At 35.2% G+C, this 23,497-nt stretch overlaps 1 protein-coding gene across 6 annotated transcripts in view; it reads right to left on the bottom strand.

Annotated features, from left to right (window-relative positions):
• KIF6 (kinesin family member 6) overlaps nucleotides 1–23,087 on the bottom strand; it is a 149,719-nt gene extending 126,632 nt beyond the window's left edge. For all 6 annotated transcript variants that reach the window (XM_077781856.2, XM_085576098.1, XM_085576097.1 and 3 more), the window contains exons 1-5: nucleotides 22,929–23,087; nucleotides 21,951–22,057; nucleotides 20,162–20,236; nucleotides 8,751–8,898; nucleotides 6,167–6,276 (exon numbers count right to left, since the gene is read on the bottom strand). In XM_077781856.2, the coding sequence (XP_077637982.2) occupies nucleotides 6,167–6,276; nucleotides 8,751–8,898; nucleotides 20,162–20,236; nucleotides 21,951–22,057; nucleotides 22,929–22,994 (506 nt within the window). In that variant the 5' untranslated portion in view covers nucleotides 22,995–23,087. The remainder of the gene's footprint in view (nucleotides 1–6,166; nucleotides 6,277–8,750; nucleotides 8,899–20,161; nucleotides 20,237–21,950; nucleotides 22,058–22,928) is intronic.
• Nucleotides 23,088–23,497: the final 410 nt, after the last annotated feature.

Genomic DNA, 23,497 nt, shown 5'->3' with positions numbered 1-23,497 from the left:
ATGAACTGAGTTGCCACCAGTGCAGGAGAGCCTTGTGCACTGAATGCTTTAACTTATTAAATTCTTGTTACTGGCAAACATTGGCCTTAAACTTCCTTTGATTAATTAATACTACTTCATTAACTTGTGTACTATAAATAGTATTAAAAAACCCACTTCATATATGTTGGAAAACAAATGACCATTTTAAAAGTCAAGCTTCCTATTATTATATCTGTCTCTAGGGCTTAGAATTGAAGAAATCTAAAATAATCTCACAAACATGACAAACATTTAAAAATTAATCATAAAGATGCAAACAACATATGAAGATATACAACTATGTCTATACATGAGCAGAATATAGTGTCACTACATCATTGTGAGGAGACTGTGGAGCTGAAAATAAATTTAGGATAAAGTTAAAAGAGAAAAGCAGCAAGTAGACATCTTGGAGTCTGTTCAGAAGAACAGAATAAATTAATGGATACACATATTAATGGATACACATAAGCAATGTTTTGTAAAGCTGTAAGGAATTTTACCTTTTAGGAAAGAATTGTCAGGATAATCCTCTTATATATCATCCCAAAAAGATGATATTTCAAAAGTACAAGTCTCTGAATACCACAAAAGAGGACAAAGTCAGCATGTATTCAAGAGGCAAGGTCACAAATTTATTCAGCTACCAACACCACAACAGAACACAGATTTGATTTTCCATCCAAGTAGAGATTTAGAGCATAATCTCCTTTATGAGACATGGCAGAACTATGAGATGAGTAAGGGCTTGTGCAGACTGTTTGCTTGACACATCATATTGTGATAGGAAATCCTTCCCACTGTCTCCAATGGATTCTGTTTTGAGACAACAAAAACACAGTTTGGCTGTTCTGGATGCTATGGACGTGACTGGAGACTGTTACATACTAGGGGTTAATGATTCATGTAACAGTGAACCTGAGCAGGCACAGCCTGCACAGTGAGGTGCTGTGCACACTGTGGGGCATTCAGGCCCGAGTTGTGCTGCACAGATCCCTCGGCTGCCAGATAAATTCACCGAGTTCTCAGGAGAACACCTTCTAGAATGAAGCTGCTTTCTTATAAGAAAATAATACAAAGGCTTAACAGAGCAAAAAGGAGACCCTCTCTCCACGACAGGACCCGTACTGCTCTTGTGCAGTGCGCTGTAGGGAAGTCATTCAGGCTCTGTCCAGCACTGCATGGATGCAGGGCACCCAGCAAGTGATGGGATGCAAGATTTACTTGCCACCTATCTTCCTCCCCTTATTCTATCTTAATAAAGCAGTTACAATATCAAAATATTTGTTTTAGCAACAAATTTATTGCTAAACCTTTCTAACTGGCATCTGGAAAAAGCTGTGCACTCTCTATCTCCCCCATCACCCCACCATGTAGAACAAGGAATCAAAACTGAAACAATGAGATCAGCGATTCATGTACGAACAAAACATACAAAATCTGTTAGAATTTGCAGGCAACATTAATAATCTCACACACAAAAAAAAAAAGTCAAATAAATTTTGACATTTGCTCAAATGCTTGCAAGAAAAGTTACATTTAAGAAGCTTTACTGGATTTTATACAAATCAAATCAACATAAAACATGTATGTGAATAACCTATATATCTCACATGCTGAAGTTATTGTATGCTTTTTAAGTGTAATTTGTTTGAACTGTAATTTTAAAAAATCATAATTTTAGAAGAAATTATTCAAAACAATTTTTAGCTGTCTCCTAACACAATGAACACTCTTAATTTTGAAAGAACGTATTTCATATAAAAAAGTGAATTAATAATATTATTAGCCTTCAAAGTTTTAAAATACTGATAATTCTCAGAATGCTGGAGATATATTATCTTGTAGGTTTATGGTTGGTGGTGAGTTTCCAAATTACATAGTTGGTACAGCCATCAAAAGGAGCTGACATTAACACTGTTTAGACTAGAAGGGAGAATTAGGTTTATTTGCATCAAAAAAAATCAGACTGAATAAAATATACATATATATGTGTTTAAAATTATTCCTTTAGCCTTTTTTGCATTCTTCTTTGTTAAGGAAAACAGGAACTATTTTAGTAGTTGTTTTAGATTTCCTCGTCAGTCTTTAAACCCTTGGAGGGCAGTAGAAAAACAGAAGAGTATAAACTCATTTGAGTTAATTTTCCAATATGCAGTACCAGGTTTTGTTTTAAAGGGAAGTTATTTCACACTGACCCCATGGAACATAGCAGTTCTACACGTTACTAACATATGTTGATATAGACATCATTGCTGATGTTTGAAGTTTATTGGCTCTGAACTTAAAGTGGGATTTTATCAGACAGCATCATACTAAAAATTAAACATTTCCCTCTCAAAGACGACTTTAAAGAACATTCACATAAAAATGAGCAATCCCTTTTGCTGACTTGCAATTTAGGTTCTATTTTCCCCTGGCCACATCACTGCAGAGTAATGGTTGTCTGAGCTCCCTGACAAGTAGCTCCTCAATTACTGCAGCTTAGACTGTCATTCTAAGGCAAAAACACCATTAATTGTAGTTTGCCTTCACATGCCATCAGACAGATATAGCAGTAACTTATTGGTTACCTATAAATAAATCTAGTCATTCCTGACTAAAGGTTCTGTAACCTCAATCTTTACTTTTGTGTTATATATGGTGTCAAATTATTTTTTATTTCTGGATAAATAAGAACATGTTAGGAATAGTTTTAGTGGTAGGTTGTAACCAAAGTGAAATTCAGTAACACTGGATTACATAAATTACAAATACACTGCAACCAAGAACCTGTTGGAGATAAATACTTTAGAAAAGTATTCCTAATTTGAACTCCTGCAAAACTTTCATGAAAACATAAGGTGGCAGTAAATATTTAAATAGTCTTCTACCAGTTTTATTTTATAGCAATAATTTCATAGGTTTATATATTGAAAACAATCAATTTCCTTCTAGGAACATGGAATTCTCTACAGCTACAAGCAGAATTAGATTGTCAATATTAAATTCAATTTCTTCATAATTCTGTGTAGGAATCTATATATGTATACATATGGATGTGTAGCTATATGGCCCATATTCATGCATTTGTCAGAAAATTATTTCAAGAAAAGTTATTTTGTGATTGTGGTTGTTTTGTGATTGATTTTGTGGTTGTTTTTGTGAGAGCTCTTCCTTTCTCATCTGGCAGACTCAGATGAAATGGGTAAGCAGTGCTAAGATGAAAATTTCATAGTCTACAGAATATACAAAGTATGGCTACACACAAAACCTTGACTTCAGGAGCTGAGATTCCAAGTCTAATCATGTAATGTTTAGATGCAATGGACAATTTTTAAAATGTTTATTATTCCCTTTGCCTTAAGCAACAAATACAGTTTTAATGTCTAATTTTTCAAGTACTATCAACAAGCCTGTAGTATATCCACAAGCTTTTCATAACTTCTATCACCTGAATGCTATCTGTATTCAGTTCTTAAATTGAACTGGCAACAAAGCTAAGAACAGAGTTTGCTGGTCAGAAGTAAATATCTTTCATTCAAATTACATTCCCTTCTTTTGCAATAATATGGATAGCAATACTCTTCCAGAACAATCTGCACATTATATGATGTTAACTAATCTTTTTGCTCATTCTTCCAAAATGACACATTTTTCAATACTCTTGTCCATCTTAAATGTTTAGGAAAGTATGAGCACTGACAGCTAATATTTATCCAAGAACATAGGGTGAATATCCTGCTTTTGGCTTTTTATGGTGCCCAAAGCTTAGATGATCCACTGTGGAGTTCAACAGAAAATTATGTATAATATGAAACTTTTAAAGTACAAAAACCATAAATTCTTTTTAATACTCTCATTAAGTACGGGTTGTAAAGCAAACAAAGTTACTATTTTGTATTTGCTCACTGTCACTAAAATATTAAGAGATTTTAAGCACATAAAATTCTCCAATAAATATATATTAGGTGATAAACACCTGCTAAATTTTAAAATATGTGATTATTATTTACTTATAAGTAACCTCTATAATTTAAGAAAATTAATCAAGTACTTGAAATACAGTTAATCACACAACAACCCATTCCTACAGCTTTTACTCCCTTTTTAGATCAGAATGGCACTAGATATTTTTGAGTTTTGAATCCCCAAACTACAATATTAAAAAAATAAACAAAACATGTTATTAATTAAATAATTTTACACATACTAAATATGAGTCATGTAGGTATAGTTTTAGTTTGCAGAACATATTTTATTGGCACATGATGTAGTAGGATTAATAATGTCCATGTACAGTAAAACCTTAAAGCACTTTATTAATTTTACTCTGCAGAGAAAAATTTATTATCTTACTAAAACTCATCCTACAGTATATAAGTTTACTATCTAAGTTTACAGGTAATTATGATTATCCCAGCATGCTTTAGTCCTAATTTACAATCAAATTATCTATCAACTTTTACATTTTAAAATAACTTACACACAACATCATAGTTATTCTTTAATTAAATCACCATACATGAACCTAATTGGATGATTCTATAAATCACAATTATTAGCAAATATTCAGTACCTAGTTTTAAAAGATTACATTTTCTAGAGCATGTGACCCCAAATATCTGCTTCAAAGTTGCAATTAAATTACTAAAATCCAGTTTATTTGAAGACATTAATTCTTATAAAATGTTAATTGGAATTAGTTCAGATAAAATATTTCAAATAACTTAGTAAATGAAATTAATAATGCAATAAACTTGAATACTTTAACAGCATTAAACTTAATAAGTAGAAAAGTATAACATATGATTTACTATTTTTTGTCCATGCAAAACTGTACATGGAATTAAATTATATTATTCAAACTGGCTTCTGATTAAAATTTGTCTGAATGCCACAGGAAGCAGATAATAAATTAAATTAGAATCCTAAACTTCATATTGAAAGACACTGGTGATGACACACAGTCCTCATAGCACTGATATGTCATAAAGCAATAACATTTAATTCCATTTATCAGGTAAAGAAGTTAAAACAATTAGACCAATTCACAGCCCAGTCCCACACTTTGTATTTAACTGCTGTCTTCCTAATCTCTAGGTTAGATTATTCTATAAAGATCAATCTTGAAAAATATTTTGTACATACATGTCCTAGATACCCCATTCTGTGTGGAAAAAGAAAGCTCCATTTAAACACAAAATATTGTGTTGCAAGAATTTTTAATAAATAAAATGATTTAATAATATGCTAATAACATAATTAGTTATTTCAAAATAAAATTCTACTGATTTTCGTTTATTGTCCTGTTGAAAATTTTCAGTATGTTCCCTGCTCTTGTATCAGCAGTGATTTCATTCTATTTACAAGTATCTGTTACTATCATGTTGAGTGATAAAATTCATGGTGCCCAGCATTATTTCAGGGCACTTGGGAATCCAGTAAACAACTAACTTATTCACACCTATTTAATGTTTGCCTAGCTATTTAAAAATTAGACAGACTATAAACTATTATTTCAGACTTGAGGACTAGGATTTGGATTTCCTAAAAATTAGAAATCTTTAACTTCACCATCTGGAGCATTCATGACCTACAAACTTTTAACTACTTTTCTCCAACCATGAGTAGGTGCTAGTGTCTGATCAATGACTACTCTTATAACAACCATCCATTCTGAAGGAAATATATTTTTCTTTGGAGTTCCTTGTGACCCATTTTCTAGCTGTAACTTACCTTATTTCATAACTGCATATTCTAGAATTATTCTTAGAGGAAAAGAAATAGAAGAAGGGAGATTTTCTCATACTGTTGCAAGGAAATAGGACCTGTTGTGTGTCTCTGACACACACAGCCATACAAAGAGACAGGCTGCCATGAGAAAAACAAGTGCACCTTCTCCTTGTCAGGGGCTGCAAGAGACCTCTTCTGCATAAAAGCAACAAACACTTTTAATCCTTTCACCTTCAGTTATGCCCTACCCTCCATACACACAAAATAACAGAATATTTAGGCACCATTGACAAAATTGTGAAAACCAAGTATTCTGATTAAATTAACACTGAGATCAGTAGCACAACTTCAAAAAGTCCCTAAACAATGTAATAGGGTATATGAAAATGATTCCTCTTGGTTTTGATGATTTTCTGCATTTATTACTTACGGCAAATCTTCCATTCTAGAGGCCTCATGTCTTGGGTCCAGCAGATCATAACCACATTCATTGTAGATTTCTAAGTAGGAAACATGAGTTGTGTACACTTTACTGCTATCCTGGATAAGAAAAAAATAGTGCTATAAACAGAAGTTAGACGTAGATTAGAAGACAAACTTATTTCTAAAGCTTCTAGGTCACTTTCTCACTTTCTCTCTTTTCCTGGATATGGCACACATGTTAAATTTTTGATACTTTCATGTTATATGTTACCATATGCATAAAGACTCAAGAAAAGAAAGGAAAAAAAAAAACCCACAAGCACTCCCAACCAAAATAGAGACACACACACAACTCACTTAAACAAAAATCCCCCACAAAATACCACCATTACCATGAGTTTAGTCTGGGATTTTTAATTGATTCTGTATACTTTAAAAAGTCTGTATATATTTAGAACATGGGAGCTGCTTACAGAACTATGCAACATGACATTTTTCTCTTCTGCACTAAAAAAGAAAGTTCTTATAATAAGGTAAATGCTCATATTATAGATAGAAAGACTATGCTTAAAGAAAAAAAAAAAGTAAAAGTAAAAACATTAACAAAAATAAGATTTATTTTATTTAGAAACTGCTTTTCATTCTCTTTATCATAACATTAGAGCACTGTACATGATGTCAGCTGTTCTCTGCAATCACAATTCTTTTGGTAAATTACATTGCCAAAAAGTAATTCAACACAACTGAGTTTTACTGACAATTTTCCCCTGTCTCAAAGCCAAATCCAAACAACATAAACCTCAAAATAGTGGGCTATGATTTCCAAAATTAAAGAAATAAAAGAGGATAAAAAAAAATCAATCACTTCTTTTCAGCAGATAAAACCACTGTGAAAGCACTCATATCACATTTGAAATTTGACACTTCAATCCACGACAGTTTTTTTTTTTTTGCAAAATACTTTGAGATGTAACTTGTCACTTTCATTTAATAATTATTTTCCATGGCTTTTTTAATTGGTTATGACAGTTCACTATTTCAAGGGACATAATTTAAGAGATACACTACAGATGGATGTAAAAATCATAGTAAGGAACAGTTCAAACAAGATGCCATGAAAATAGGAGAATTTCTAAATTAAAAGGAGATGTTATTAAAAACAAAGGGCTTGATTTTCTTCTCATTTAGTTCTCCAATTTTGCTTCTTTGGTTTTGAATTGCACTGTCTTTGTCCAAGCAAGAATTTAACAAGTCTTATATTTCATGTCCCTGATTTCACTTTCTCCTGTTTCATCCTACTTAGGATTAGAAGGCAAATTTCTTTTCCACTATTTGAGCAGCTTCCAAACCACAGTTGTAGATATAAAGTGCAACAGGGGAAAGATATGAAAAGAAAGGCAAGAGAAAAGATAAAACACCAAGACGAGATCCTTTAAAATCCACTAAGAAAAGGAATTATACAAAACAATTTTGAAGCAGGAAATTTGAAATAGCCCTATAAGTGTGACTAAGTATAGCTTTTGATCCAAAATCCAGTCTGAAGTGAGAAACACTGGTATTTCTGTGCCGAGAATTTGACAAACATATTAGTTCTTTTTCATCCTATTTTGTTTGTATGATAAACCTGTTCACTTTCCACAACAAAAGTCCTCCACGGAGGTTGTGTGAGTGCAGCAGAAGGTTAAAGATAACATGATCATGTGGGGTTTTTTAATTTCTGTCCCCACAATGGCAAGTTTTTGTGCACCTGCCACATGCTATGTACATTTACCTGCCAAAGTCATACTTCCAAAAAGCCAAAGTAATTACTTATCCATGTTAACCCTTACTGAGACAGGGCATATTAATGTAACTGAGCCATATACCCTTATGCAAACAGACTGGTTCTCTGTAGTACACAACTGAAAGAGCATAAGTGTACAGTGGAATGACTTATGCTAATGTCAAATCATATTTAAATTGGCTTAATTAAATAGCTTTGCTTAAATGTTAAGATTAATGAGTCATATGCCTGATGGAATAAATGAAGAGACAAAATATAAATTACACCAGACTCCTCTCTTCACTTTCTCCTATAATTACAAAAGCACTGGAATAATTGACTGTATTGACTCATGTAAATATTTCAGACACTAAAAGAAAATTAAATTTCTCACAAATATAATAAATGTAAAAAAATCAGTGTGTTTACTCTGGCACATCCTCTCTCTTATCAACTCATTCAATTGCATAAAAAATTCAAAATGAAATGCAATGCATGCAATACAAAACCAGAGTGGAGGTGATATAAGTGTTAGACAAGGAGAACCACTTGTATGATCTGAAGGGATGCTGCACTGACTAAAAATAACCTGGTTTTTAAAACTACAAAATCCCCTCAAAATGACGCCCATAATTTTCAGACTATTGCAATAAGCCAGGTAGCCAAAACAACTACAAATATATTCTTGCACACAATAAGTACTGTGCCAAGTATCTTGTTAATCATTAGTTTTAGGACTTCCACTAACACTATTATAAAAACAACCATTAGCAATAGTTAAATATTTGAAACCAGATATTAAAAAGAAACAGAAAATAATGATCCATACCTTCTGTAACTGATCAAAAATATAAGATAATGTTCTGGGAATGATGCCTCGATCACTGTAACGTTCTGCTCCTCCTGTGATGGTAAAAGTTTTGCCACTCCCTGTCTGACCATATGCAAAGATAGTACCATTGTATCCAGCCAAAACACTATTAAAAAAAGGAAGATAATATTTAAGGCAGAACATATTGTCCATGATCAACTTTGTATAGAACCAAAATATAATTAACAGTAATTCTTAATTACATAGCAATTGTATTTGATTATACAAGAGTATACTTTAATATATATATAGTCTAGATTCTATAGCATTTCATCTGTCTAGAATGGAAGAATTTCTTGATGCGTTGACTTCATCCATTATTAGCTGATCATGTTTATTAGTATTTACACTACTTTTTTATACTTTTTAGTTTGGCAGATGATTTTTTGCAAGGATGATATTTAATCTCTCTATAAACTGTAGATGTCAGGAATTGTGCCACTGATACACTAGAAGAATCAAGAAATAGTTCATATAGAACCTCATTAAATGCAAACAGAAAACTATATTATGGTTAAAAACTAATGTAAGGACACCAAGGTTCAACTTTTATTCTGAGAATATAACTATACTAAAATACCAGACTATGTTTTGAAAAGGATATGCAGGAGAGCCTGCGCTTAAATCAGTGTAATAAAGTCCTAATTTAATAAGAAAATACAGAAACCCACATTGGTGATAGCAAACATTTCTGTTATAATTATGACTGTACAAGAAGCTTTGATAGAACAGAAAAAATAGCTATTAATGACATAACATGAAATGGCATTCAGACTCATCTTTTTCATACCTCTTACTTCTGTTTGCAGAAGTGCCTAATGAAAGTCCAGTTCAAATATTTTTCTTTAATTCACCACAAATATTTTTCTGTAATCCACCATTGACTTCCACCTTATTTCCACTAAGCAGTAGATAAGATTATTCATCTTAAATTTTTGATTGGATTTATTATGTTTAAGGACCTACCAATTTTGTTCAACTGAAAAGCAAAAATTATTCTTGTGCATTTTGTTTAAAGATGAAATGTAAATAAGCTACAATTTCAATAAATAAAAAGAGCGAAAACAACCCTTGCGTAAGAGGAAAAGAAACATTTATATAGATAGCTGCTGGTCTGGCGCCACGAGAGATGTAATGATTCTCCAACTTAAAGTTTATTTAAAGGCCTGGGTAGTTGCCAAATTGCTTATTTTAGTCCATTACAGTAGGATGTCAAAGACAACAATAGAAGCATGTTGAAAGAAGTTACAGCGAACATCTGCTCCCAAAACACAAAAGGATTGAATATATATAGATATTAGATTCCAGATGTTACAAATCAAAACAATTATTATGATAAAACACCTCATTCATCTATCTTAGGAATTTCTAGTGCCCACTGTCACAATATCTGAATGCTGATGACAGTAATGAGTTGCCAGAGGGTGATGGGTATCAACAGAAGTCCAGACATGACAGATCCAAACCTAGCAAGAGGAAATGATTCTTCAAGCAAATTGTAGTTAAGCTGTACAACTCTTTACCACGCCATGTTTTGGACATTTAAATGTCACACAGGCTTCAGCAGAGATTGGAATAAATCACCAAAACGTTTTTCTTCAGGGCTACTAATCACAGAGAAATCAGAAGGTCTCTAAACTACAAATAACTAAATACTAAGAGGATACATGCAGGAGGCATGCCTACATGCTTACTTTTTTCCTTACTTACATGCTTATTTTTTTCCTCTGAGCAATCTCTGTTAGTCCCTGTGAGAGACAGCACAGTGCACTTGATGAAACCTTGGTCTGATGCAGTATAGTTGCTCTTCAGCTCTTGAAGAAGAATTCTCTGGATCTTCAGAGCTGGCAACTAGGGTTGTTAAATTTTCTTACTCCTCTTTTTTAAAAGTGTATCTTGCAATGTGTTAAGAACTAGTAAATGTGTGGCTGCAAACTATTAGCTCGACATGATTGTATTCTGATTTCTAACCACTTCACAAAAGTTGATTAGAATCACCTCATATGTAAACATAGGCTAAAGCATCACATACTGTATGCTGTCAAAACAACTGCAAAAGTCAGTTTTCTTTTTGCTATTTGATTCCTATATATTCTTATATTTTCTGCACTGCATCAGCACAGCTCTGAAAATTTTTTCCAGAAAACCCTGACAGCTCATAAAATGTGAAAATATCAATGTCAATAATGCATTCTTCTAATCCAATGAAATTATAGATTATCCTAATATTGAATTGCATAGATTATTTTGATTCTACAGTTATGTTCTTTAAATTCTGAGCTAAAAGTCAACCTTATTTTCTAAACTTATGTACAAGTACCTATATATGTGTGTGTATAATTATATATATACAAATAATTGCATTCTGTCCATATTTACAGCACACATTTCTTTCATTCAGAGTGTATTACAGCTACCATCAAGTCAATTTAAGGACAGCCTGCTTGAGGTGCTAAGGAAGCCTGTGAGGAAAGAATATTACCAATAATACCAGTGAAATTGCTGGCAAAGCCTTCTAAGAGTAACATGTAACTCCATGAATACTGGATGGAGAACAAATTACCTTTTTAAGTCTGAGAAGCAAAACACTTAGATAAATAAGAGGCAAGGGACTAGGAGCTCAGGCAGGACTGACAAAGCTGCTTTGGCTCAGAAGATTGAGATCTTGCCTCCTGAAAAGAGTAGAGGGGAAGATGCAGTGAAAATTAAAAGCTTTCACTGCACTGGCTTGTGGAGAGAAAATTAAACTTATGAACTACACAAAAGTTAAGGGTTTGTGCATATATATACTTATGAATGAATATATTCCAAAACTGAAATATATGACTACCATTGTAAGTCTAATAGCATGAATATTAGTCAATGACAGTTTTGAAGGTCTCTATGCGATAACATGGATTAAGTCAAAAATCCAGGTTTGATACGTCTTATTCACACTTATTTTAAGTAACTTCATTTGGAATCAATGGCCATACATGATGTTTTAGCAATGAGCCTGAATTTCGGCATATAAAGAATTCTCAAAGAAACGTGGCCAAGATTTCAAATTCTGTTAAGGTAAGATTTTCACAAAAACATGACATTTCAGAGAAAATGTGGACATGCAATAGGTCCACAAAAACTTGTATTTCAATCTCATTTAATATACTGAGCTGTCTTCATAGTTTATTAATGTGTGGAAGATCTTTTTCATGACTGCCAAGAAAGGCCCCAAAAAGTCAGTTGCAAATTCAAAAAGGGCAGAACTAAACAAATAGAATATTGATATTTTAGATTTAACTCATGAGTCCCAGGATTTCCAGATTTTGTGGCATAATTGATAATTATGTCAACACTTGGTAAATATATTTTAAATATATCTTTTTAGACTGAATAGTTATTTGTGTTTCAGTGAAAATACATGTTGTCAAGTCATATGAAGTTTCACATATTACAAAACTGAATATAAAAATGTCTGCTTGCTCTATTGGAAACATGAACACCTATGTAGCCACTTGTACATACATGTCATGCATGTTAAAGTGAGTAGGATGATAAGTGTTAGTCTTTTTTTGATCACTGTAAGAAAAGTTGATTTAAATTAAAATATTGATAAAGAAATATCATGATTGTCTGCCAAGTATTATGATCTCATCAAGAAGTATTTATGCAATAGAAAGCCTCTTTAGCAAAGCTGGTATCACTGAACAACACAAAATAGTGCAAAAAGATTTTGCATGGTGGAAATCGAAATAAGATAGAGTGCATGGGAAAAAAGCAACACCATAAATTGCAGGCAAGCAACTCCCAAAGTATGAATAATTATATAATTATTGTTTATTCCAGTCCTAAATCTTCTTTACCCTTTTATTCTGCATTATAATTTATCATCAAATTACATGTTCCCTTCAAGATGATTATAATTTAGAAAAGGATTTAATCTGTTCTTACATTTTACCCAAAGAACTGAATGCTTCTTTTCTGATCAAGCACTGAAAACTTCCTGCTGTTTTTTAGCAACACAACAGCTTGTGCTTCACCTTACAGAGCTAAACAGCAACAAGTTTAAGAAAAAAGAAAGCATTGAAAATATCCTCTATGTTGCTTAGGATTTAAATCACACCTTTTCCAAGCAAAAGGCAGTTTGTGCACATAGATGACTAAGAAGGTTGATTTGATACCACTGCTAAATATACCTAATCATGTATTGCAGCACAACATGATGGGATAAATTAAAAATGTTCAAGTTTTACCTCCAGCTATGACACAGACTAGCAAAATATGTCCCCCAACAAGATTGTTTGAGACAGCAATTGCAATACTTTTAGTATTTTTCTAGCTAGAATACTAAGGGATATTTCCCCCCACCAACTGGGAAAGTTCTCTACCTGGAAAGTATTAAGTAAGATCATGATCCACAGCTATTCAATTCAGTGAGCGCTTTTCCAATATGTCACTGAATTTTAGGGGAAAAATTTGATGCAGCAAATTTTTGCCACTGTAAATGCTTGAAACATACGGCAGCATTTACACTTATCTGTAGAAACTCCTAAACATACATTCTACAAATATTTTTCCAATTAACATAGAATACACTTAATTTTAGTACTTCACTTCTTTTGAAAAACATCCATAATAGAAAATCAGAAGGCTGAAGTAAATGTTCCTTATATATTTCACTTTCAGTACAACCTTAATACTACCTAATAATCCAAGTGTTGTCACATAACAGCTTACATAATGATGATTGCTCAAGAAAATTAGTTTTGGTCTTATGAAAAAATTATCATGTGTTCTGTGCTGCACTGTGGACTTTGAGAAACTATCCATTATCAAGCATAGGACAATTTTTTACATTAATATAAAGAAGAGCAATACCATAGTTTTTTCCCCTCATGTTTCTTACTCACTTATCAAGTAACTTGCATGCACAGTGAAATAAGAACTTTTAATTTGAAAATTCTGTTCAGACCCCTGTTTAAATGAATGCTGTTACAGAGCTATGGACTGGCATTTCAGTCACTCCACTGCCTTGTCTCATTCCTGAAAGCTGTCTAACTCCCAAATATAGTGCCGTGCAGAAATATAACTCATGGAAGCAATTCCACTTAAATTGATAGATAAGTTATGTTTACAACCACCTAACATTCCTCAAGTGAGAAATTCCTCAAGTGAGAGCTGGACAATTTATTGGTAGTTATTACAGTCTAAAATATCACTCAGTACTTTGTCCTTGAGTATCTGAGACTATATAAATAGTGGTAAAAGCCCAGTGACATTAGACAGAGGTTGAAAGCAGACTGAGGTTGTTTTATTGTGGTTGGGTTTTCTGACGACATTTTGTTTTAATTTCCAGTGAAGATCATTTGTTCTATTTAAAGTTTACAGACACAAAACTTTTCATTTGTTTCTGTGCTCATTGTTAATGAGATTTTAGGGAGGCTTTTGCCTAGAGTATAACCAAGAGCTCTGCTTCTTCTGCTGCTGCACTGTTTTTGCTGAGTCGAACAAAACAGTTACCTTCAAAATTTGCAAAAAAAAAAAAAATAACCTCTCGTCCTTGAGTTCTGTCCCCACTTTTGGGCTCCCCAGCAGATGAAAAATGCACTAAAGAAACTGGAGTGAGCTTGCCAGAACCAATTGAATTGAGGCTGCAGCATGTGTAAGAAGCTGTCTGAAGACCCTCACTCATTTGCCTGCCAATTGCCACGAGAAGGAACTCCCTTTCCCTGCTGCAGATCCGGCTTGGAGAAGGCAACAGTGCAGGTGCAGCTGCTGCACCGTTACGTTGGCTGTTCCCAATGAGGCCTGGCAAGAACTTGGCAAGGAGTTGGCAAGGACTTGGCGAAGACCCAGCATGGACCCAGCACGGAGTGGCCTACGGCAATTCCTGCTTCACTCTCCACCTTTAAGCCAAATGAACTGTTGGGGTGACTCTGGTGGTCTCTCACTAAAGACCCCTCATCTGCCTCATTACCACTGTGACAAATAGAGATCAAGACCCCTCTCCCCAAGGACTGAGACTGAGAACCCTACCACAGGGAGTGTGGGGGAGAATGACATGACCTGTTCTTCTCCAGTAACTTCAATGGACTTATTCTTCATTGTGTTTGTTCTGCCTGGATGATTTTCTGTAGATACACCTGTTCCCCCCACAGCAATTTCTATAGACTCTTATTGTTCTGCATGTTTCCCCCTTTTTTCCCTCTGTGGACTATAACTGAACCCCTGGATTAGGTAGGACTTTGGAGACTCTCCCCAACACAACAAAACGGATCCCTATCATCCGGACCAGTGAGGACCTTGCCTGTCTTGGTAGCTATTCCCATCCCCCTTTTCTCTCTCTCTCTCGCTCTATCCTTTTTATTTCTTTTCTGGCCCCACTATTGCATTTATTGTTCTGGCCCCTAATAAAGGTGTATTTGTTGTGATTAAACTGATAGTCCCCTGCTGTTTGTCTTTTGCACTTTGGGATCGGCTAACGAACCATCACGACACCCCGCTACAAGCGGATCATGACAGCATGTCATGCACAAGAAGCCACCCAGATGAGAGAAAGCCTTACACGTACCTATTCACCACCTTCTGCAATGGATCATTAGAGATGGACTCAAACTCCTCCAAGAGGTTTTCACTGGTAGAACACAAAGCAGTGGTCACAAGTGGCAAGAGAAGAAACTCCAAGTGGGTAAAGGAAAATATTCTTCACAGTGAGAGTAGTTTAAGCCTTGGAACAGGTTCCCAGATGGATTGTGGGATTCCCATCTTTGGACACTTTTGAATCTCTATTGGATGAGGGCCTGAGAAACATGACCCAGAGACCAGACTTGCTTTCCTCAGAAGATTGGTTCACATGACCTATAGAGATCCCTTCTTACATAATTATTCTAATAGTCTGAAAAAGTTCAAAGTGAAAGTTTTGCACAAAGTTTATAATATGAATAAATAAAACAAGGGAAACCCCTTATTAAGTAAGACTAAATTCTGTAAGTGTTTTTAGGTAGGTGAGAGAAAATCCTCAGAACAACAACTTTGATCTTAAAAAATTATTTAATTCTCTTAGCTTATTTTGGCTTCATATTATCATTTTTACCTGAGTTCTGCCATCTTCATTTTAAATGAGTAGTAACATAAAAGGCATGTGGTCAAATAAATATTCAATACTATAAAAAACTAGACTAATGAAAAAAGCAGAAGAAACCAGTATCTGATATTTGGATACTGTTGGCCCTCTTTTCATCTCAGTTCTTGCAGACCTGAAATTGTTTCTTTTTTTAATCAGTGTCCCTCATTTTCCTTCATTCTATCTCATGAAGCCTCAATCTATTGATACTAAAAAAATAAATTAACCAAGTCCTGCCAAAACCAGCCCGCTCCCACCCCTTCTCCCCTCACTCTTCCTTCTAAATTATGTTGAAGATAAAAAGAAGTAAGAGCTTAATTTCAAGGGTCTGGAAAATAAGTTTTCAGGAGAATTTGTCTTCACAGACACTCAGCTTTCAGATATCTTCTAACACTTAGAGGTTAGACTAAAGTTTCTTTAATTACAATAAACAAAGTATCTCAGTATGACTCTTTTTCCTTTATGTCTTTGCCAGATTTGTGGAACAAATCCAAATTGGTAATGCCTCATCTTTAAAAAACAAGACTGATTTCCAAATGTGCATGTAGCTGTTTTGGACAGATTAGTACAGGCAGGTTTCCTTAGAAATTTCAGAAGTTTTCCTACAGAAAAAAGAAATAGATTTTCTTGTTTTAACCAAGATCTCTAAACATATTTCAAATTATAAACACTGTAACAGATAAGTGACACAAAAATATTCTGAATCAAAGCTGTCAAACTGTAACTGAAATTAAGCAACCTTCTTGAACAATTCTAAATTGCACAATTTACGTCAAAACAAGCAACTAATAATCATTTGAGAAGAAACATCAATGACACTTCTCACTTTTTATTGCCTCATAATTGTACTCACTTTAAGAAAGAACAGCTAGCATTGCTAATTTCTCAATTAGAGGAAAGTTTAGGCTATATTTCTTTCAAGCTGACACCTGAAATAATTTGTCCTTTTGCTCTATATAGATTCTACAGGTCTTGGTGAGGCAGGTGAGGCAGATCACTACTTTCAACATTGCGTGACAAATATATCCAGGTGCAAAATGAATAATTGTTAATAAAAATATTTTTTACTACATTTTTTCTAAGAATACAGAGCTGAAGAAAACCCCCACAAAACCAGTTGAGAGTAAGCTGAAGTAGCTTATATATTATAAATGCTAATTCTTAGGATAAATACAGCACATGAGAAGAAACCAGAACCTGCAGAAATGGAAGCATTATGCCCAAGGGATCAGATTTTTCAAAAGACCACAGGTGATTTACATTAGGTTTATAAACAGCTGAGCTATTTCTTATTTGCATGAGACAACTGAGGAGAAAATATTTTCAAATGTTATTCTTTAAAAAACCCTTATTATTTAAGAAATCTAATACCAAAACATTGAGTTTTCAGTTCATATTAGAACTGAAAACTCAGCTAATTCAAAATAGTTAACATTTTATATTTAATTTCTGATTGCATACATAATCATACACTAATATTTGAAATATTTTGAGAGCAGAATTGTTTAGTTGTAAGGCTACAGCAATGCTTAATCATTAGCAAACTTTTAAAGCAGGGCGTTATTTATTTTCTCTGGTTTTGATACAGTAACAGCTTTAGTGCTACTTCTTAAACTTTGCACAAAAACATTATCAAGAATATATATTTAAAATTAGAAGGAAAAGAAACAATGTAAGAGATTACTCAAGGATAGAAAAAAACTAAAGTTCAAGCAAGTCATATGCTTGTAATGGTTTGCAGAGGCTGGCATTTTTGATTGAAGAAGAAAATTAAATAAACTAATGTCTGGTGCCTCTGAAACCACAGGCAAGATGACAATGTAACTGGACTTACAGAAAGAGAAGTAGTGGCCCAACATCAAAGAAAACATAGTTAAAAAGAAAAAAATATAGAAAAAGAGTAAAGAAAGTTGCATCTAGTTTCCATCCAAGAACAAAATTGAAAGATTTTAGAATCCTGAGCATTGCCTTTCTGGTTTTAATTTAAACAATGCCCAAGATTTTTTTTTTTTTCCTAAGCATTCAAGTCTCTAACTAAATTTTCTCAGGACTGTAAGAATGCATGACAAAGAACCTCAAAATGTTACTGAACTATTTCATTGATATTTTCCTGCTACTTTCTCAGTGGCAATACACAGACAAAAACTGTTCCCTTAGCAAAGTGATTTCAACAACAGAAATGTGTGTACTTGCAACAACTTTTTCATGCAATAGAATATTGACTGTGAAAGAAATAAATAATGAAGGACATTTTACTATAAAAAACTGTGGTCTAAGAGAAACAGGGCAATTCTTATTTTTTCCATGGAAAGAATGGAAAAGAGAATGGTATCATTAACCACAGAGTGAAACCATTTCAGGCCCAGTTCATGACTCCATTAGCCAAGGAACTTCATTACTCTGAATATATTTTGAAATCTATATTTTTGCCTATAAAGAGGTAAAAAATTAATGAAGTGGATAAAAAATAAACATACTTCAGTTATTGTCTACTCGATTATAAAAACACAAGTAAAATTACCAGTAACAACACAAGCATAATTTAGAGTACAAGCTTTGCCTCATTATAACACTCAGAGATAATCTTGATTTCATTAAGAATGATGTTATAAGTCAATTTTAACATTACAGAAAAAGACTTGGCTATTTAAAGACAGTTGTCTGCCTAAACACCATTGGTTTTAATAGCATTAAAGTAACTTCAAGTACTTAAAGAATCTAAATCCTGAAACTAAAGCCTACATAATGGAGAAAATTAATATATAAAACAAGTCTTTTATCAGCTAACACTGAAATAAAGGAGAAGAATACCCCTTCCTGTTTATTAGAGCACTGTATAGGTGATCTGTTCAACTGAAAAACACTTCCATATTCTAGCAAAACACTCCAAAGGGGAAAAAAGTAGCCAGTTTCTTACTAGTTAATTTTGATATGCTGACCTTTTGTTGAGGATAACCCCATAGAACATGATGAGACTTTTGACGCTTCTCTTTCCAAACACACTCAAATTTGATAATGATTTTTTCAGAAATACTTAAAATTAAGTGCATGAGAAGCTATGTGATAATGTCAGATAAGCAAAGAAATATCTTTTCAATGAGAAAATAACATTAGCATTACTTTTATAACAATAGCATTATTTAAAACAATAGCATTATTTTTAAGCCTATTTAGCTTATTCTGATGAAATTTCAAATGCACTGGCTTTTCATTTTCACTGTCAATTACATTTCTGCTTTATGCGGGACTTTAGAGAAAAAAACAGGAGAGGTGGGGAGAAAGAAAATAAAAATATAGAGATGTCTTTTTCTTCCTTGTAACAACATGAGAAAGGTTTAGTGTCCAGCTGAAGTTGTTTTTCTATAGTCCTAAACAGGAGACTGTGCAATAGATTGGGAAATAACTTGCAGAATCATTACTTAAACCAACAGATGGGTCAGACAATGAATGAGAAAGAAGTTGGCACTTGAAGAAATAACTTCCCAACTCACTACTAGTGAATTGGGAATCTGGATTTTGAGCAGTAAATTTGATAAACAAGCAAACCCTATGCAGAAATTCTGCTTCCTCCTGCATGGTATTTTCTCCCCCACTAAAACCAGTACAAACTTCAGCAACACAGACAGAAAAATGAGCAAAGAGAATAGCATAAAATCCATTTTCCATTGAAAAATCCACCTGTTTTACAGTGGCATTCAGTCCACAGAATGAATGCAGAAGTCTTCATCAGTCTTAAATATCTGCCTCTGCAAACTGTCAGATATGAGCATTGTTTGATTATGAAAATGGAGGAGGAAAAAAAAAGTGCCAAAAGCATTGCCTTACATGTCAAAACACAAGTAATGACAAGACTTAGGAATATCTCCACAAACATTTATGAGAGTCCCTAGCTTAATGAAAACTATATGAAGGGAATAAAATTTTCATTGTTATTTCTACATTAGACTATATAAAAATACTATTCTAAGGCCATGAAATCAGCTTATATTACAGACAGAAAAAAAAAAAAGAATTGGGCATGGATTTCTATTGCTGTACAACAAAAGAGACTAGCATTGCTACTTGAAAAGTCAAAAAAGAAACCTTAGTATGCATAACATTCTTAGGGGTTGAGTATCTCCTGGATTCAGCCATGTCAGTATTTAGTAAATGAGAACATCAATCCACTTTTACAACAAGAAGACAAAGACTTGACATCTCTCCTTCAAGTAATACAACAAAAGCAGAAATAGCTTTTCCCTGGTTACTTGCAGGATCAACAACATACCATTCTGCTACTGGTTTGGCAATGCTGTCAAAAATCACATCTTGTTTTGCCTCTTGATCAAAAATTTTCTGAAATCTGAAAATATTAAGCAAATAATAATTGCTTAGAATGTTAAAACAGTACTCGATTCATACATTTTTTGTTTGTGTTCGTAATAGTCAATGTTTACATCATTAGGCTTACATAACTTAGTACAATGTTTTCCCTGTAGTCTTAACCACAGCTTGCTCTTGTGCTATTGTACATAAATAGGCTGTACACAGAGCTGCTTTGACACGATTTGCACAATAAAATCCTCTGATAAAATGATGTGGCTTAGAAAGAAGTAAACCCTCGTTTAAATCTATCAAGAGAATTAGTGTTTGTAACTGGCACCACACTGAATCCTGGATAAATAGATTACACTATAACCAAATACAGCATCCCACTATTATAGCCAGGCTCACATTTTTTCAAGCCATTTCCTTCATTCTGCTGCACAATTACTATAGGTCACTATGAGATATTTCATTAAATATTAATTAAAATCTACCTCCAGGCTTAATATCTCTCAGCAGTTTGCCCATGTTTGCAAATATCCAGATTGGCTTAACTGTATGTTAGAAAGGTGTCATCCACATGTTCCACCAGCTCCCTGTACTGCCGGTGTCCTGCTGTGTTGCCCCTGTGTTTGGAACTCTATTCTTGCATGGAACTTCCCAGGGTGTGTAGGAAGGAAGGCCTTAGAGGCACTGAGTGTGTAGAAAGGCACAGTGCTGACCCATGCAGTGGGTGCAGTACCACAGACAAATGTAATACATAGAACATTTCTTCAATCCTGCTAATCAGTTAAGTAACTCAATTATTCTTGCATCATTTTAAGGATAATAAGGCATAGGGTTTCTCAAAATGCATCTCTACAGAGTTTTTAATAAATTATAAAGTCAGACAACAATGTCAGCATTCATAAAGTCAGGCTTGAGCATCTACAGACTAAGGTCGTGTTGCATACAAATCTATTTGGAGAGGGCAGCTTCTCTCTTTTCAAGCAGGTTACTTTAGCTGATGTACATCAGCTAAACTGCATCAGTCTGAACTGCAGTTGTTTATGTGGAGCTCTCTTTTTTAATAGCATAGAGAAACAAATTAATTGTTGTTTACTATAAAAAAATGAAGCATATCCGAATTGGAAAAAGACAGTCTTGACCTCATCAGAAGAGGTTATTCATCAACAAAATTTCAAAGTGTTGCCTCACTTTTCTGTTAAACTAATAAAAACATTTGATATTGCTGTATTGATTTTAAGTTCCTAAAAATATTTACCCTCTCAAACCAAGGATTTATTTCTGTCAACAGTTTCTGGTTTCCTTTACTTTGCTTTGGCTATGTCTGAAACACAGCTTCCAAACAGAATGTTTTACATCAAGACTTTTTTAGCCAGCCTATGACAACTCATTAGATCACAAGAAAACACACAGTCCCAATTCAGTTTTCATACACAAATTCAAAACAATGCACAAAAATAGGAGAACTGATAAATTAATCTTTGAGATGAGATTTAAAAATGTATAATGACTTGCAATGGACAGATAATAATATGACAATTTTATCCAATGCTATCAGATCCATTGTAGTGAAGAGTGTATCCTGAAGTATTCCTCTTGGTAAGGGAATTATATAAAAATAAACCCATCCAAAGTATAATTTAATTTTGAAGTTAGACTTTTCCTGATTCTATAGATCTGTATCATTACACATAGCATTGTCAGTCACTAAAGGCAGAAGGTACAAAAGTCAGGCTTCTACTCACTTGAACTTGTAGCTTTCTCGTTTATTATTGATGAACCCATCTCCTAAGTCACGTGGCACAGTGATCTCCAGACTGGGCAGAGGTTCCTCATTATCAACTGAGTAACTCTAATAAGGTTGGATACGAATTCACAGAATATCTTCATCAATAGAACAGCATTACCCTTAGATATAACACTTATCTAAGCTCAGCACCTCTAATTGTCTGGAGAAAAACTTGTTACCAATGGCACTAAATACGTGAGCAGATCTCCCGTAACTACTACACAACAAAACCAGCACATAACAGCATTATCCTGTCACCACGTAAACACGACAATAACACTTGAAACAAAACCATTGCCTCTTTGACATAATTTGCTTACTAAACCACTTCAATATCTGTGATGTTACAAAAAAAACAAAGCACAGCCCCCAGTGCAAACCTCTCCAAAAAATCTGGAAGAATATATTAGGAGAGGCTACAACAAGACATAGGTTGCAATGAGAGAAGCTGGTTTAAAACAAGAAAGTAATTAAGAGACCTAAATGAGCGGTTGCTGAGGAACACTTTCATTATCTTTATTATGTCTTGGGAGGGCAGCTGTTCACTTGGAGGAACACGTTCCCCTCCCTTGCTCAGGACGCTGATGAACTGCACAAACCCAGTGACGCGTGTCCAGCGTTTTCCTTGAAAAAAACGCTTTTTTTATATACAGAAAAGCAGAGCCTTTCTGCAACAGCGGCTGAGGAAGTTCCTCAGCCACTCATCCAACAGTTACAGCCCAAACTCCTCCGCTTCGTGATTTTACGGACTTCCTAAGGCTTCGGACAGCAGGAGCGTTTCGCCGCACACCCACCCGCGTAGCAACCTTTCCTCCCCTCGTAAAGGGGATGGGCTCTGAACGCTGCCCCGGCTGAGGGGGAACGCGGTCCCGGGGCAGCCCTTGGCACTCCCCAGCTGCCCCAGCGCATCCCCGGGGCGCAGCTCCCAGCCTACCCCCGCCTGCTGCCGCCTGCCCAGCGGCTTCACCCGCGCGTACACCCGGATCGTCTCCTTCACCATCGCCGCCGCCGCCGCCGGGCCCCGGCAACGGTGACCGGGCACGGCGGGCGGGCACGCACCGCACCGCCCTCACATGGTAACCGGGCACGGTAACCGGGCACGCACCGCACCGCCCTCACACGGTGACCGGGCACAGCCCCGGGCACGCACCGCACCGCCCTCACATGGTAACAGGGCACGGCGGGCACGCACCGCACCGCCCTCACACGGTAACCGGGCACGGTCCGGGCACACCGCCCTCACACGGTAACCGGGCACGGCCCCGGGCACGCACCGCACCGCCCTTACACGGTGACCGGGCACGGCCCCGGGCACACCGCCCTCACACAGTAACCGGGCACGGTAACCGGGCACGCACCGCACCGCCCTCACATGGTAACCGGGCACAGCGGGCACGCACCGCACCGCCCTTACACGGTGACCGGGCACGGCCCCGGGCACGCACCACACTGCGCTCACACGGTAACCGGGCACGGCCCCGGGCACACCGCCCTCACACGGCC

The sequence above is a fragment of the Lonchura striata genome, chromosome 3 (genome assembly GCF_050655825.1).
Source record: "Lonchura striata isolate lonStrDom1 chromosome 3, ASM5065582v1, whole genome shotgun sequence".
Classification (NCBI taxonomy): domain Eukaryota; kingdom Metazoa; phylum Chordata; class Aves; order Passeriformes; family Estrildidae; genus Lonchura; species Lonchura striata.
Note: the sequence above shows the minus strand (reverse complement) of the source record. Positions and strands in the feature narration are given on the sequence as shown.